The sequence below is a fragment of the Ovis aries genome, chromosome 8 (genome assembly GCF_016772045.2).
Source record: "Ovis aries strain OAR_USU_Benz2616 breed Rambouillet chromosome 8, ARS-UI_Ramb_v3.0, whole genome shotgun sequence".
Lineage (NCBI taxonomy): Eukaryota > Metazoa > Chordata > Mammalia > Artiodactyla > Bovidae > Ovis > Ovis aries.
In genome coordinates this window covers 29,101,669-29,115,036 of record NC_056061.1, presented here as the reverse complement: position 1 = coordinate 29,115,036, position 13,368 = coordinate 29,101,669, and the positions used below count along the sequence as shown (strand labels likewise).

Genomic DNA, 13,368 nt, shown 5'->3' with positions numbered 1-13,368 from the left:
CCTTCGATCTTTCCCAGCATCAGGGTCTTTTCCAATAAGTCAGTTCTTTGCATCAGGTGGCCAGAGTATTAGAGTTTCAGCTTCAGCATCAGTCCTTCCAATGACTATTCAGGACTGATTTCCTTTAAGATTGACTGGTTTGATCTTGCAGTCCAAGGGACTCTCAAGAGAGTCTTCTCCAACACTACAGTTCAAAAGCATCAACTATTTGGTGCTCAGCTTTCTTTATAGTCCAACTCTCACATCCATACATGACTATTAGAGAAACCATAGCTTGGACTAGATGGACCTTTGTTGGCAAAGTAATGTCTCTGCTTTTTAATATGCTGTCTAGGTTGGTCATAGGTTTTCTTCCAAGGAGCAAGCGTCTTTTAATTTCATGGCTGCAGTCACCATCTGCAGTGATTTTGGAGCCCAAAAAACTAAAGTCTCTCACTGTTTCCATTGTTTTCCCATCTATTTGCCATGAACTGATGGGACCTGATGCCGTGATCTTCGTTTTCTAAATGTTGAGTTTTAAACCAACTTTTTCACTCTCCTCTTTCACTTTCATCAAGAGGCTTTTTAGTTCTTTACTTTCTACCATAAGGGTGGTGTCATCTGCGTATCTGAGGTTATTGATATTTCTCCCAGCAATCTTGATTCCAGCTTGTGCTTCTTCCAGCCCAGCGTTTCTCATGATGTACTCTGCATATAAGTTAAATAAGCAGGGTGACAGTATACAACCTTGACGTACTCCTTTTCCTATTTGGAATCAATCTGTTGTTCCATGTCCAGTTCTAACTGTTGCTTCCTGACCTGCATACAGATTTCTCAAGAGGCAGGTCAGGTGGTCTGTACTCCCATCTCTTTCAGAATTTTCCACAGTTTGTTGTGATCCACACAGTCAAAGGCTTTAACATAGTTAATAAAGCAGAAGCAGATGTTTCTCTGGAACTCTTGCCTTTTCAATGATCCAGCGGATGTTGGCACCTTGATCTCTGGTTCCTCTGCCTTTTCTAAATCCAGCTTGAACATCTGAAATTTCACAGTTCATGTACTGTTGAAGCCTGGCTTGGGGAATTTTGAGCATTACTTTGCTAGCGTGTGAGTTGAGTGCAATTGTGTGGTAGTTTGAACATTCTTTGGGATTGCCTTTCTTTGGAATGAAAACTGACCTTTTCCAGTTTTATGGCCACTGCTGAGTTTTCCAAATTTGCTGGCATTCTGAATGCAGCACTTTAACAGCGTCATCTTTTAGGATTTGAAATAGCTTAAGTGAAATTCCATCACTTCGACTAGTTTTGTTTGTAGTGATGCTTCCTAAGGCCCACTTGACTTCACATTCCAGGATGTCTGGCTCCAGGTGAGTGATCACACCATCGTGGTTATCTGGATCATGAAGATCTTTTTTTGTATTGTTCTTCTGTATATTCTTGCCACCTCTTAATATCTTCTACTTCTGTTAGGTCCATACCATTTCTGTCCATTATTATGCCCATCTTTGCATGAAATGTTCCCTTGGTGTCACTGATTTTCTTGAAGAGATCTCTAGTCTTTCCCATTCTGTTGTTTCCCTCTATTTCTTTGCATTGGTCACTGAGGAAGGCTTTCTTCTCCATCTTATTCTTTGAAACTCTATATTCAAATGGGTATATCTTTCCTTTTGTCCTTTGCTTTTAGCTTCTCTTCTTTTCTCAGCTATTTATAAGGCCTCCTCAGACAACCATTTTGCCTTTTTGCATTTCTTTTTTTGGGGATGGTCTTAATCTGCCTTCTGTACAGTGTCATGAAGCTCCATCCATAGTTCTTCAGGCACTCTGTCTGTCAGATCTAATCCCTTGAATCTGTTTGAATCACAGCAAAATATGTTGTGAGGAAGTAATCAATCTCTGTGATATTGCCAGTTACTTTATGCAAAAGTTGCTTTCAAAAGATTTCTAATATATAAAATGTACTTAGAGATTATTAGGTTGTATATAAGTTTTCTAATTTGAAGCTGTTTTAAAATTATTGAGGATCATATTGGCTTTTTTCTGGAAAGTTGAAAATAGAATAACCAGTGTATAAGAATGGTTCATGTAAGATATTAAAACAAGGCAAATTAAGGAGTTTTGGCAGGAGTAGTTTCTTCTTTCTGTTGAGATTTAAGAATAGATGGAGAGTTAATGTGCAGAAGAACACAGGGAAGGCATCCAGTTGGCAGAATCAAAGCAAAGCAGATTCTTTTGCCTAAACTGTGGTGAAGGGGCTGATGAAGTCAGGGCCTGGATTTATAGAGAAAGCTAAGAGACAAGAGAGCAAGAGAGGTTTCTGAGGCATACCGGAGTGAATCCACATATTAAAAAACAAAAGCGTTATAAAAGATCCTGAAATCTAGCTTTTGCAAATGTTCTCTGTCAAATTATCTACTGCTGTGGTTGATGCTAAATGGCATAACCTTTGCTTCCTTCTGCTTTTGTTGTTGTTTAGTCATTAAGTCATGTCCGACTCTTTGACACCGAATGGACTGTAGCCCACCAGCCTCCTTTGTCCGGGGGATTTCCCAGGCAAGAATACTGGAATGGGTTGCCATTTCCTTCCCTAGGGGATCTTCCAGGTATCAAACCTGCGTCTTCTGTTTTGGCAGGTGGTTTCTTTAGTACTGAGCCACCTGGGAAGCCCCCTGTCTGCTTTTATCCTCTCTGTACTCTCTTGGATCTGGTGCATCTCGGTTTTTACATAGGTGTCTAGGGAACTGTCATAGCGTTTGAAGGTTACTCTTCTAAGTGGAACAAAATTTAGAATGGTAATTTGTGTTGATAATAATGTTAGGCAAAGAGAAGTTCCATTTTGTATCTTTTTGAGGCCTTCATCCTCCTGTTTTGGTCGGTACTTGATTGCTTTCTTGTCCCGCTTGTGCCGCTGTGGTTCTAGAGCGACTCTGTATCTTATCAGGGTGTTCTTCACAGGGTCCCCTCTGTTTCATGGAGCCTAGGTGTTCATCCCATGGATGGAGGAGCCTGGTGGGCTGCGGTCCATGGGGTAGCTGAGAGTTGGACACAACTGAGTGACTTCACTTTCACTTTTTACTTTCATGCACTGGAAAAGGAAATGGCAACCCACTCCAGTGTTCTTGCCTGGAGAATCCCAGGGACGGGGGAGCCTGGTGGGCTTCTGTCTGTGGGGCACAGAGTTGGACACAACTGAAGCGACGTAGCAGCAGCAGCAGCAGCAGCAGCAGGTGTTCATATTTCTGTTGGGGAGGATTTTTTAAGACCTTGTAAATATGGAATGTCAATTTCCATTTTCACGCTTGATGGTTAGATTGGAAATCATTGTCTCTCAAATTTTATTCAAGTTTTATCAGTTTTTTATGACTTGTCTCTACCACCTCCCTCCTCCACTGCCTCTCCTTGGGTGTTTGTAAGAGTTTCTTTATTTTACTTGTGTCAGAAATTTCAGGATTATGACTTGGTGAGCGAGAGTAAGCTGAGTTGCTTCAGTCATGTCCAACTCTTTGTGACCTCATGGACTATAGCCCACCAGGCTCCTCTGTCCATGGGATTCTCCAGGCAAGAAAACTGGAGTGGGTTGCCAGGCCCACCTCCAGGGGATCTTCCCAACCCAGGGACTGAACTGGTGTCTCTTATGTCTCCTGCATTGGCAGGCAGGATCTTTGCCACCAGCGCCACCTGGGAAGCTCTTGTGACTTGGCATGGGTTCTCTCGTTGTGTTGGACGCTTACTCTGTCCTCCTCATCTTGAAATTTCATCCTTCAGATCTGAGAAAAATCTTAGATAATTTCCTTTTCTCTTTTTTATCTTTTCCCTTTCTGGAATTCCTTTTGGTTAGCTCTTGGACCTCCTGAATTAATCCCATAATTTTCTTATATTTTCCATCTCTTATTGTTACCATTTGTTTTATTTCTGGTACTGTATGTTAAATTTCAAAGTACTCTCTTTTGTTCTTAACATTTCTTTTAGGTGAGGGGTAAAAAATATTCCTTTTAAAAATCGCATTTTGTTCTTGCTTTACAGTTTCGGTAACTTATTTTCTTCAGCATCTTAATTATACTGGTTACAGTTTTATTTTGAAGTTCCCCTTTGCAGTTTGTGTAATCTCTGTTTCCTCTGTGTATTTACTGTGGTCTCCAACCTTCGTAATGAGAGTTTTTTTTCCTTCCAATTTCTATTGATTCTGAGCTGTCAAATCATTTTAGTGTCATTTCGGATACTAATGAGCTGATTGAAGGCTGCATCTTAAGAACTTTGTTGACTAGCATACTTTACTGTAAGGTGATCTGATAGGGATCCTGTTCTTTCTTTGGGAGAAACCAACACAGAAGTGCCTTTTTTTCTGGAAACCATTTAGTTTCTCCGTAAAAAGTCTTCCAATCTCTTGCTTGCTGGGAATGAACTAGACGTCGTTGTTTGGGAAGCCCATTTGCAAACGAATGGGACGATTACCTGGTTTGTAAATGGTGAAGGAGGTATAAACTTAAGTTGTGTGACTTCAGAGCTTTGCTCTGAGCTACTGATTCTTGCCTTCTATGTGAAAATCTAAGTGGGGCATCATAGCCTTTTATATCAAGTTTTTTGTACTTACTGTGTGCAGTAGCCTGTTTCACTCCTATATATAGCTTGGTTAGGAACACAATGTGTATGATGATATTCATGTATTTCCATATTGGAGATTTATAATTTTTTCTTAATTTGCAGCTTTTTTCAAGGAGCAAACCTCCAAGGGGCCTGTATGTTTATGGAGATGTGGGTAAGTGTGTAAAAATAAGTTTTAAGTGGTCTAAACAAAAAGTTTCCTAGCTTTCACTCAGAGATAACTTCCATTTCTATCTTTCAACCCACCACCAGCAGGAATAGGATGAGGTGAGGTAAAATAGGGAAGAGGACAGGATTGTAGATTTCTTAGTTTTTACTTTTATTTCTCATGGGCTGTGACTGCAGTTGAAGGCATGATTAGTTAGCATGTTAGGGTGCAAACATTATTTAATGCATAAAGTGAATCGATCTCAGTGACAGAAATCATCTCTAGATAGGTTATTTGATAAATCAGAATCTCATTGCTCAGTGCTGTTTGACTCAGCTTAATAACTTAAAACAATAAGTTGCTCGTTTTTACTTTTAATTCCCACTAATACTTCTACTCATAATCTGAACTCTTGCCCCTAATTTAGTTATCTTCAGTCTATTGAAGAGTGCACATTCTAAACAAAAAAGTGGTAACATTTCCTTCTTGCGCTTCCAGTCATTGGGCATGAAGACTCATTTTCTTGGAAACATTGTGAACTGTCAGTTTCTGTAATATGTGGGCGTGCTCAGTCATGTTCGATTCTTTGCAGCCCTGTGAACTGTAGCCCGACAGGCTTTTCTGTCCATGGAATTTTCCAGGCAGGAATACTGGAGTGGGTTGCTATTTCCTACTCCAGGAGATCTTCCTGACCCAGGGATTGAACCCACATCTCTTGCATCTCCTGCACTGGCGGGCAAATGCGCCACCTGGTAAGCCTTTCTGTAATAAATTTTCCTAATCAGTTGTCTTGCTTCTTCCTTGACTTAATTATTGATGAAGTTGTCTGTTTTCTAGTTTCGATTTTCCTTCAACCAAATCCTTTTGTTCTAGCCCTAAACCTTTCCCTAGTTATCCACCTTCACTGACGTCATGAAGGTGGCTCTTCTGTCATCTGGCCTTATGGCTTGCCAATCACTTCTTTATTTGGCATACTCAAAATATTTGATGTAATGAGATCAGTTTTCAGTTCAGTTCAGTCGCTCAATCGTGTCTGACTCTTGGCTACCCCATGGACTGCATCAGTTTTAGTCCTTGACTGATCAACAAGCTTCAGACTTCCCTGTAGCCATAACAAATTTTCACTGTGAGGAAGTGGTGGCGGAGGTTTATTATCTTAGTAAGAATTTTAGGATAATAGGTGTTGAATTGGAGAAGGAAATGGCAACCCACTCCAGTGTTCTTGCCTGGAGAATCCCAGGGATGGGGGGAGCCTGGTGGGCTGCCGTCTACGGGGTCGCACAGAGTTGGACACGACTGAAGCGACTTAGCAGCAGCAGCAGCAGAAGTTGAATAAGTAGTTACACTGCCTTAAAGGTCAAACTGTTCTTTTCTCAGTCCTCTCTCTTACTCTGATGTTTATTAATGCCTCTAAATGCCTGTTTTACATTTATAGATTTCAGTTCAGTTTAGTTCAGTTGCTCAGTCGTGTCTGACTCTTTGCGACCCCATGAATTGCAGCACGCCAGGCCTCCCTGTCCATCACCAACTCCCAGAGTTCACTCAGAGTCGCGTCCATCAAGTCAGTGATGCCATCCAGCCATCTCATTCTCGGTCGTCCCCTTCTCCTCCTGCCCCCAATCCCTCCCAGCATCAAAGTCTTCTCTCCAATGAGTCAACTCTTCACATGAGGTAGCCAAAGTACTGGAGTTTCAGCTTTAGTATCATTCCTTCCAAAGAAATCTGAGAGTTGATCTCCTTCAGAATGGACTGGTTGGATCTCTTTGCAATCCAAGAGACTCTCAAGAGTCTTCTCTAATACTGCAGTTCAAAAGCATCAATTCTTCGACGCTCAGCCTTCTTCACAGTCCAACTCTCACATCCATACATGACCACAGGAAAACCATAGCCTTGACTAGACGGACCTTAGTCGGCAAAGTAATGTCTCTGCTTTTGAGTATGCTATCTAGGTTGGTCATAACTTTTCTTCCAAGGAGTAAGTGTCTTTTAATTTCATGGCTGCAGTCACCATCTGCAGTGATTTTGGAGCCCCCCAAAATAAAGTCTGACACTGTTTCCACTGTTTCCCCATCTATTTTCCATGGAGTGATGGGACCGGATGCCATGATCTTCGTTTTCTGAATGTTGAGCTTTAAGCCAACTTTTTCACTCTCCTCTTTCACTTTCATGAAGAGGCTTTTAGTTCCTCTTCACTTTCTGCCATAAGGGTGGTGTCATCTGCATATCTGAGGTTATTGATATTTCTCCCAGGAATCTTGATTCCAGCTTGTGTTTCTTCCAGTCCTAGCAAATCTAATGAATGATTATTGTTCAGTTTTTAAAAAGGGAATGATAGAGATTCTTGAAGTTCTTTTATCTTTCTTCCTAAATTATTAAAAACATTTTTATTGTTGGTTAGCTGCTTTACAATGTCGTGTTAGTTTCTGCTCTATAGGAGAGTGAGTCAGCTATACATACATATATATCCCCTCTTTGTAACTGCAGAGCATTGAGTAGAGTTGCCTGTGCTGTGCAGTAGGTTCTCCTTAGTTTTCTGTTTTATACATAATAGTGTATATATGTCAGGCCCAATCTCCCAATTCATCCCATCCACCCTTTCCCCTCTTGGTGTCTATATGTTTGTTCTCTATGTCTTTGTCTCTATATCTGCTTTGCAGATGGATTCATTTGAGCCATTTTTCTAGATTCCACATATACGTGTAAATATATGATGTTTGTTTTTCTCTTTTAAGTTCTTGAAACTTGTACATTTTAAAAATGCGAAAGAAACTCAAACTATTCTTTTTCTTTGTTCATCAGCTAATTGGTATTTCTGAGACCACTGTATGCTTACTTAGCATCTAATTTATATCAGGTACTTGATCAGGTTTATGTGTCTGCACCTTTGGCTCTCGCTAGGAGATTTCATTCTGTAGTCATCTCTCATTTTTTTGCCTCTTTGGAGAACATTTACTTCCTATACCTTTACTTTCATGTTCAGTCATTGCTAAAATCAGAATCTTTGTTTCCCCTGTTTCTTTAACCACTTAACCATAAATGAAGATGGTTAGTAAAGCACAACAGTTTCCACTTCTGCAAAAGGACTTAAAAAAAAAGCACAAATATGGAGGTTGTTGGATTTAAGTTTTGAAAATACAACCATATTCTAACACATTGAAGGGAGGTACAATAAACATAATTCATCTGAATGTTTGAAAGAATTAGAAGAGATGTGATAACATGGTATATTCACATAGGCTGGATGTGTGGTAATCTTTGGCTATGCACATCTTCATAAAGTAGAGAGGGGAAGAGAAAGGAATTCTGAAACAGGAAGTGAGGTGAACATTTTGGTGGCTTTACTCTTTAGTTTAGAATTCTTACAAAATAGATAATAAAAGATAGGTCAAATTTTCATTTTTGTGGGGCTTGCTGGCTGGGAGAGTAGCCTTGGAATGTCTTCACAAGCTCTTATTCTTTGTTCTTTTTCTTTTTTAGACTTGGGAAACAAGTATTTGATTTTAAAGAGACTTGATGGAAAAGATGTCTGTTTTATAGCAATCCCTTTTCCTCTCCTTATTCCTGCCCTTGGCTTGGGCTCTGTTATACCCACTTCACTCTGCTCTTACCTTCATAGGCGTGTTGAGATAATTGATCAGATAGGCTAGGGAACCCCAGGAACATTGATATCATCATGGTTCGATCTTGAGATGTTTCATTAACAAAAAGCTTACTATATCTCATGCAAAAACCAAAAGCTGCAGTAGTAGTATTTTGTGGCTTCATTCTTATCCTACAGCTGGCTTTCTTACAGCAAGGTTTCAGCTCTAGCCTAACAGAATGTGTGATGACATGGTCAATGATTTCTGTCATATATTAGAAGATAATAAAGTCCCCTTTTTGCGGTCTCCTGGTTTAACCTCACTTGTTTCACACTGGTAATTTTACCAGTAGAAAGGTAGACTGGTTGTAAGGTTAGGAGTTGGAAAGTAAAATTCTGCTGAGTGGGAGGCAATGATGGAAGATACCACTTCCAGCTCCTTCTGTGGGGGAGTGGGGGGAGGAGGGTGTCAGCTGTGAAAAGGGTACCACTAGAGGAGGCTCTTGAGTAATCATTTTTGGCTTCCCAGTTATGGGTTTTAAAGTTAGAACTTCCTAGAGTTTACATAGCTTCCCAGGTGGCACTAGTGGTAAAGAGCCCTCCTGCTATTGCAGGAGATATGAGATGCAGCTTTGATCCCTGGGTTGGAATGATCCCCTGGAGAAGGGCATGGCAACCTTCTCCAGTATTCCTGCCTGGAGAGTTCCATGGACAGAGGAGCCTGGTGGGCTACAGTCCATAGGGTTGCAAAGTCGGGCATGATTGATGCGACTTATCACGCACAAGAGTTTTAGGTTTTATAAATGACTCCCCTAGTAAGATTGTCTTATCTTGAGAAAGTTACAGGGTTTTATTTAGGATTCTGTAGATGCCAAAGCAAAATTGTGAGGTAAGGGAAATTTAGTGTTGGTTTCTTCCCTACTTTTCCCCAACATTCTTCCAGTTACTTGACAAATAAGCACTTGCCTTGTGCCAGGTCGTCTGTTGTTTCTGGAAATGTAATGATGAATGAAAGCAGACACAGCCTTTGCTCACTCAAGGTTCACAAGCAGTGGCAATGGCTTTTTTGGACGTGGCTCCCAGTTAGTAGTTTACTTTACATCCTGAGGTAGTATATCCTTGGATGTGCACACACCACACACATATAAACTTCTTTATCCTGTAGGATTTCCTATAACCTGGACATTGCTGTTGCACACTGAAGTGTGATGTGAGTCTTCCAATTTTGTCATTTTCAAGATTATTTTGGCTATTCTGTCACCTTTGTGTTTCCATGTTCATTTTAAAATTAGTTTGTTCATTAAAAAAAATCCTGATCCTGAGATTTTGACTGGAAGTATGTTAAAGACATGTTTAAGATCAATGTCTGCAGAGAATTGATAACTTAAAATATTGAGCATTTTAATATATCACCATGGTATATTTATTAATTTTAAAATATTTTCTTTAATTTGTCTCAGTGGTATTCTTTAGTTCGTAGTACAGAGGTCTGCCATGTGTTTCAGTAAATTTATTCCAGTGTCCAGTGTATATTATGTTTTCTAATGCTATTGCAGGTGGCTTCCCTGGTGGCTTAGAGGTTAAAGCATGTACCTGGAATGCAGGAGACCCGGGTTCAATCCCTGTGTCGGGAAGATCTCCTGGAGAAGGAAAATGGCAACCCACTCCAGTACTCTTGCCTGGAGAATCCCATGGAGAGAGGAGCCTGGTAGGCTACGGTCCATGGGGTCGCAAAGAGTCAGATACAACTGAGCGACTTCACTGTCACTTTCACTTTCTTTTTCTTTTTTTTTTTTTTTTACTTTCAAAACTGTATTGGTTTTGCCATACATTGACATGAATCCACCACAGGTGTACATGATGTATACTATCATGTAAGAAACAAATTGCTAGTCTAGGTTTGATATAGGATACAGGATGCTTGGGGCTGGTGCACTGGGATGACCCAGAGAGATGATATGGGGAGGGTGGTGGGAGGGGCGTTCAGGGTTGGTAACACACTTTCACTTTCAATGCTATTGCAAATGGTTATTGTTGGTCCGACTTTTTGTAACCCCATGGACTACAGTACGCCAGGCTTCCCTGTCCTTCACCATCTTCCAGAGCGTGATCAAACTCATGTCCATTGAGTTGGTGATGCCACCATCCCACCATCTCATCCTCTGTCATCCCCTTCTCCTCCTGTCTTCAATCTTTTCCAGCATCAGAGTCTTTTCTAATGAGTCATGTCTTTGCATCAGATGGCCAAAGTATTAGAGCTTCAGCTTCAGCATCAGTCCTTCCAATGAATATTCAGGATTGATTTCATTTGGGATTGACTTGTTTGATCTCCTTACAGTCCAAGGGACTCTCAAGAATCTTCTCCAACACCGCAGTTCCAAAGCATCAATTCTTCAGTGCTCAGACTTCTTTGTGGTCTGACTCTCACATCTATGCATGACTGTTGGAAAAACCATAGCTTTGACTAGATGGACCTTTGTTGGCAAAGTAATGTTGCTGCTTTTTAATATGCTGTCTAGGTTTATCATAGCTTTCCTTCCAAGGAACAAGCATCTTTTAATTTCATGGCTGTAGTCACCATCCACAGTGATTTTGAAGCCTAAGAAAATAAAATCTGTCACTGTTTCCACTTTATCCCCCCTCATTTGCCATGAAGTGATGGGACTGGATGCCATGATCTTTGTTTTTTGAATGTTGAGTTTTAAGCCAGCTTTTTCACTCTCCTCTTTCACCTTCATCAGAAGGCTTTTTAGTTCTTCTTCACTTTCTGCCATAAGGGTGGTGTCATCTGCATATCTGAGGTGATTGATATTTCTCCAGCAATCTTGATTCCAGCTTGTGCTTCATCCAGCCCGGCATTTCATGTGATGTACTCTGCATAGAAGTTAAATAAGCAGGGTGACTATATACAGCCTTGACGTATTCCTTTCCCTATTTGGAACCAGTCTGTTGTTCCATGTCTGGTTCTAACTGTTGCTTTTTGACCTGCATACAGGTTTCTCAGGAGGCAGGTAAGGTAGTTTGGTATTCCCATCTCTTGAATTTTCCAGTTTGTTGTGATCCACACAGTCAAAAGCTTTAGCAAATGGTATTGTATGTTAACATTTAAATTTCCAGTTGATCACTGCTAATATGTAGAATCAATTGATTTTTTGATGACTTTGCTAAACTGAGTTATTAACTCTAGTGGTTATTTGGTAGCTTCAAAATTTTTTTGTGTATGCCATCATGTCTGTAAATAAAAGCAATTTACTTTTTTCCTTTACAATGTCTATGCCTTCTGTTCAGTAGTTCTTTTTCTTGCCTCATTTCATTAGTTAGGATGCTGTACAGTGTTGAATAGAAGTCATGAGAGTGGGTGTCCTTGTGTCAAATTTTAGGGAGAAATGTTCAGTCTCTTCTAGTAAGTATGATGTTGACTATAGGGTGTGTGTGTGTGTGTGTGTGTGTGTGTCTGTGTGTATGTTAATGTATTAGTTTTTTGTTGTTGTTGTGGCAGCATATATATATAATATAAAATTTACTATTTTAACCTTTTTAACTGTATGGTTCAAAGGCATTTTAAGTACATTGAAATTGTTGTGCAGACATCACCTCTATTTGTCTCCAAACATTTTCATCTTCCCAAACTGAAACTCTGTACCTATTGAACAATAATACCCCACTCTATAACCCATCCCTCCCAGTCCCTGGCAATCAACATTCTACTTCTGTCTCTAGGAAACTGACTACTTTCAGTTCAGTTGCTCAGTTGTGTCTGACTCCCTGTGGCCCCCATGGACTGCAGTATGCCAGGCCTCCCTGTCCATCACCATCTCCTGGAGCTTGTTCAAACCCATGTCTGTCGAGTCTGATGCCATCCAACTATCTCATCTTCTGTCATCCCCATGTCCTCCTGCGTTCAATCTTCCCAGCATCAGGGTCTTTTCCAGTAAGTCAGTTCTTTGCATCAGGTGGCCAAAGATTTGGAGTTTCAGCTTCAGCATCAGTTCTTCCAGTCAATATTTAGGACTGATTTCCTTTAGGATGGATGGATCTCCTTGTAGTCCAAGGGAGTCTCAAGAGTCTTCTCCAACACTTCAGTTCAAAAGCATCAATTCTTTGGCGCTCAGCCTTCTTTATGCTCCAATTCTCATATCCATATATGACTGCTGAAAAACCATAGCTTTGACTATATGGACCTTTGTTGGCAAAGTAATGTCCTCTGCCTTTTAATATGCTGTCTAGGTTGGTCATAGCTTCTCTTCTAAGGAGCAAGAGTCTTTAATTTCATGGCTGCAGTCACCATCTGCAGTGATCTTGGATCACTCACTGCTACTTTAGGCACCTTATATAAGTGGGATCGTATAATGCTTACTTATCCTTTTGTTCCCGAGTCATTTCATCTAGCATAGTGTCTTCAGGATTCATCCATGTTGTAGTGTGTGTCAGAATTTCATGCTTTTTTTTGAGGCTAAATAATATTCTATCATATTGTTTATATACCAATTTTCTTTCTTCATTCATCTACTGATGGATGTTTGGGTTGTTCCCATCTTTTGACTAGTGAATAATGCTGCTGTAAACATTGATGTACAAATATTGTTTGAATCCCAACTTTCAGTAGTTTTGTATATATCCAGAAGTGGAATTGCTAGATCACCTGATCATTCTATGTTTAATTTTTTGAGGAACTGCCATACTGTTTTCCATAGCAACAGCACCATTTTACATTCCCACTAGTAATGGACAAGTTTTCCCATTTTTCCACATCCTTATCAACCTGTTTTTGTTTGTTGTTTTCATAATATCTATCATAATGGATATGAAGTACTGTCTCATTGTAGTTTTAATTTACATTTTTAAAATGTTTTTGAGTATCTTTTCACTGTAGGTTTTTTGGTATTTGCCCTCTATGAGGTCAAGGAAGTTGCTGCTTTTTCTAGTTTGCTAAGAGTTTTTAGTGTGAATGTGTGTTGAATATCATATGATATTTGTCTTTCTGTTGTCTGACTTCATTCAGTGTGATAATCTCTAAGGCCCCCCCAACTTGCTGCAAAAGGCATTATTTTGTTCTTTTTCAT

The 13,368-nt window shown here is 40.1% G+C and overlaps 1 protein-coding gene across 3 annotated transcripts in view; it reads left to right on the top strand.

The window, feature by feature from the left end:
• AFG1L (AFG1 like ATPase) overlaps positions 1-13,368 on the top strand; it is a 198,457-nt gene that overhangs the window by 43,467 nt on the left and 141,622 nt on the right. For 2 of the 3 annotated variants that reach the window (XR_009601520.1, XM_060419217.1), the window contains exons 3-4: positions 4,680-4,731; positions 5,367-5,477. Coding sequence is in view for 2 of the 3 variants with exons in the window: in XM_060419217.1 (XP_060275200.1) it covers positions 4,680-4,731; positions 5,367-5,477 (163 nt within the window). In the remaining variant the exon portion in view is untranslated. The remainder of the gene's footprint in view (positions 1-4,679; positions 4,732-5,366; positions 5,478-13,368) is intronic. The other variant, XM_015097361.4, reaches the window with a different exon arrangement.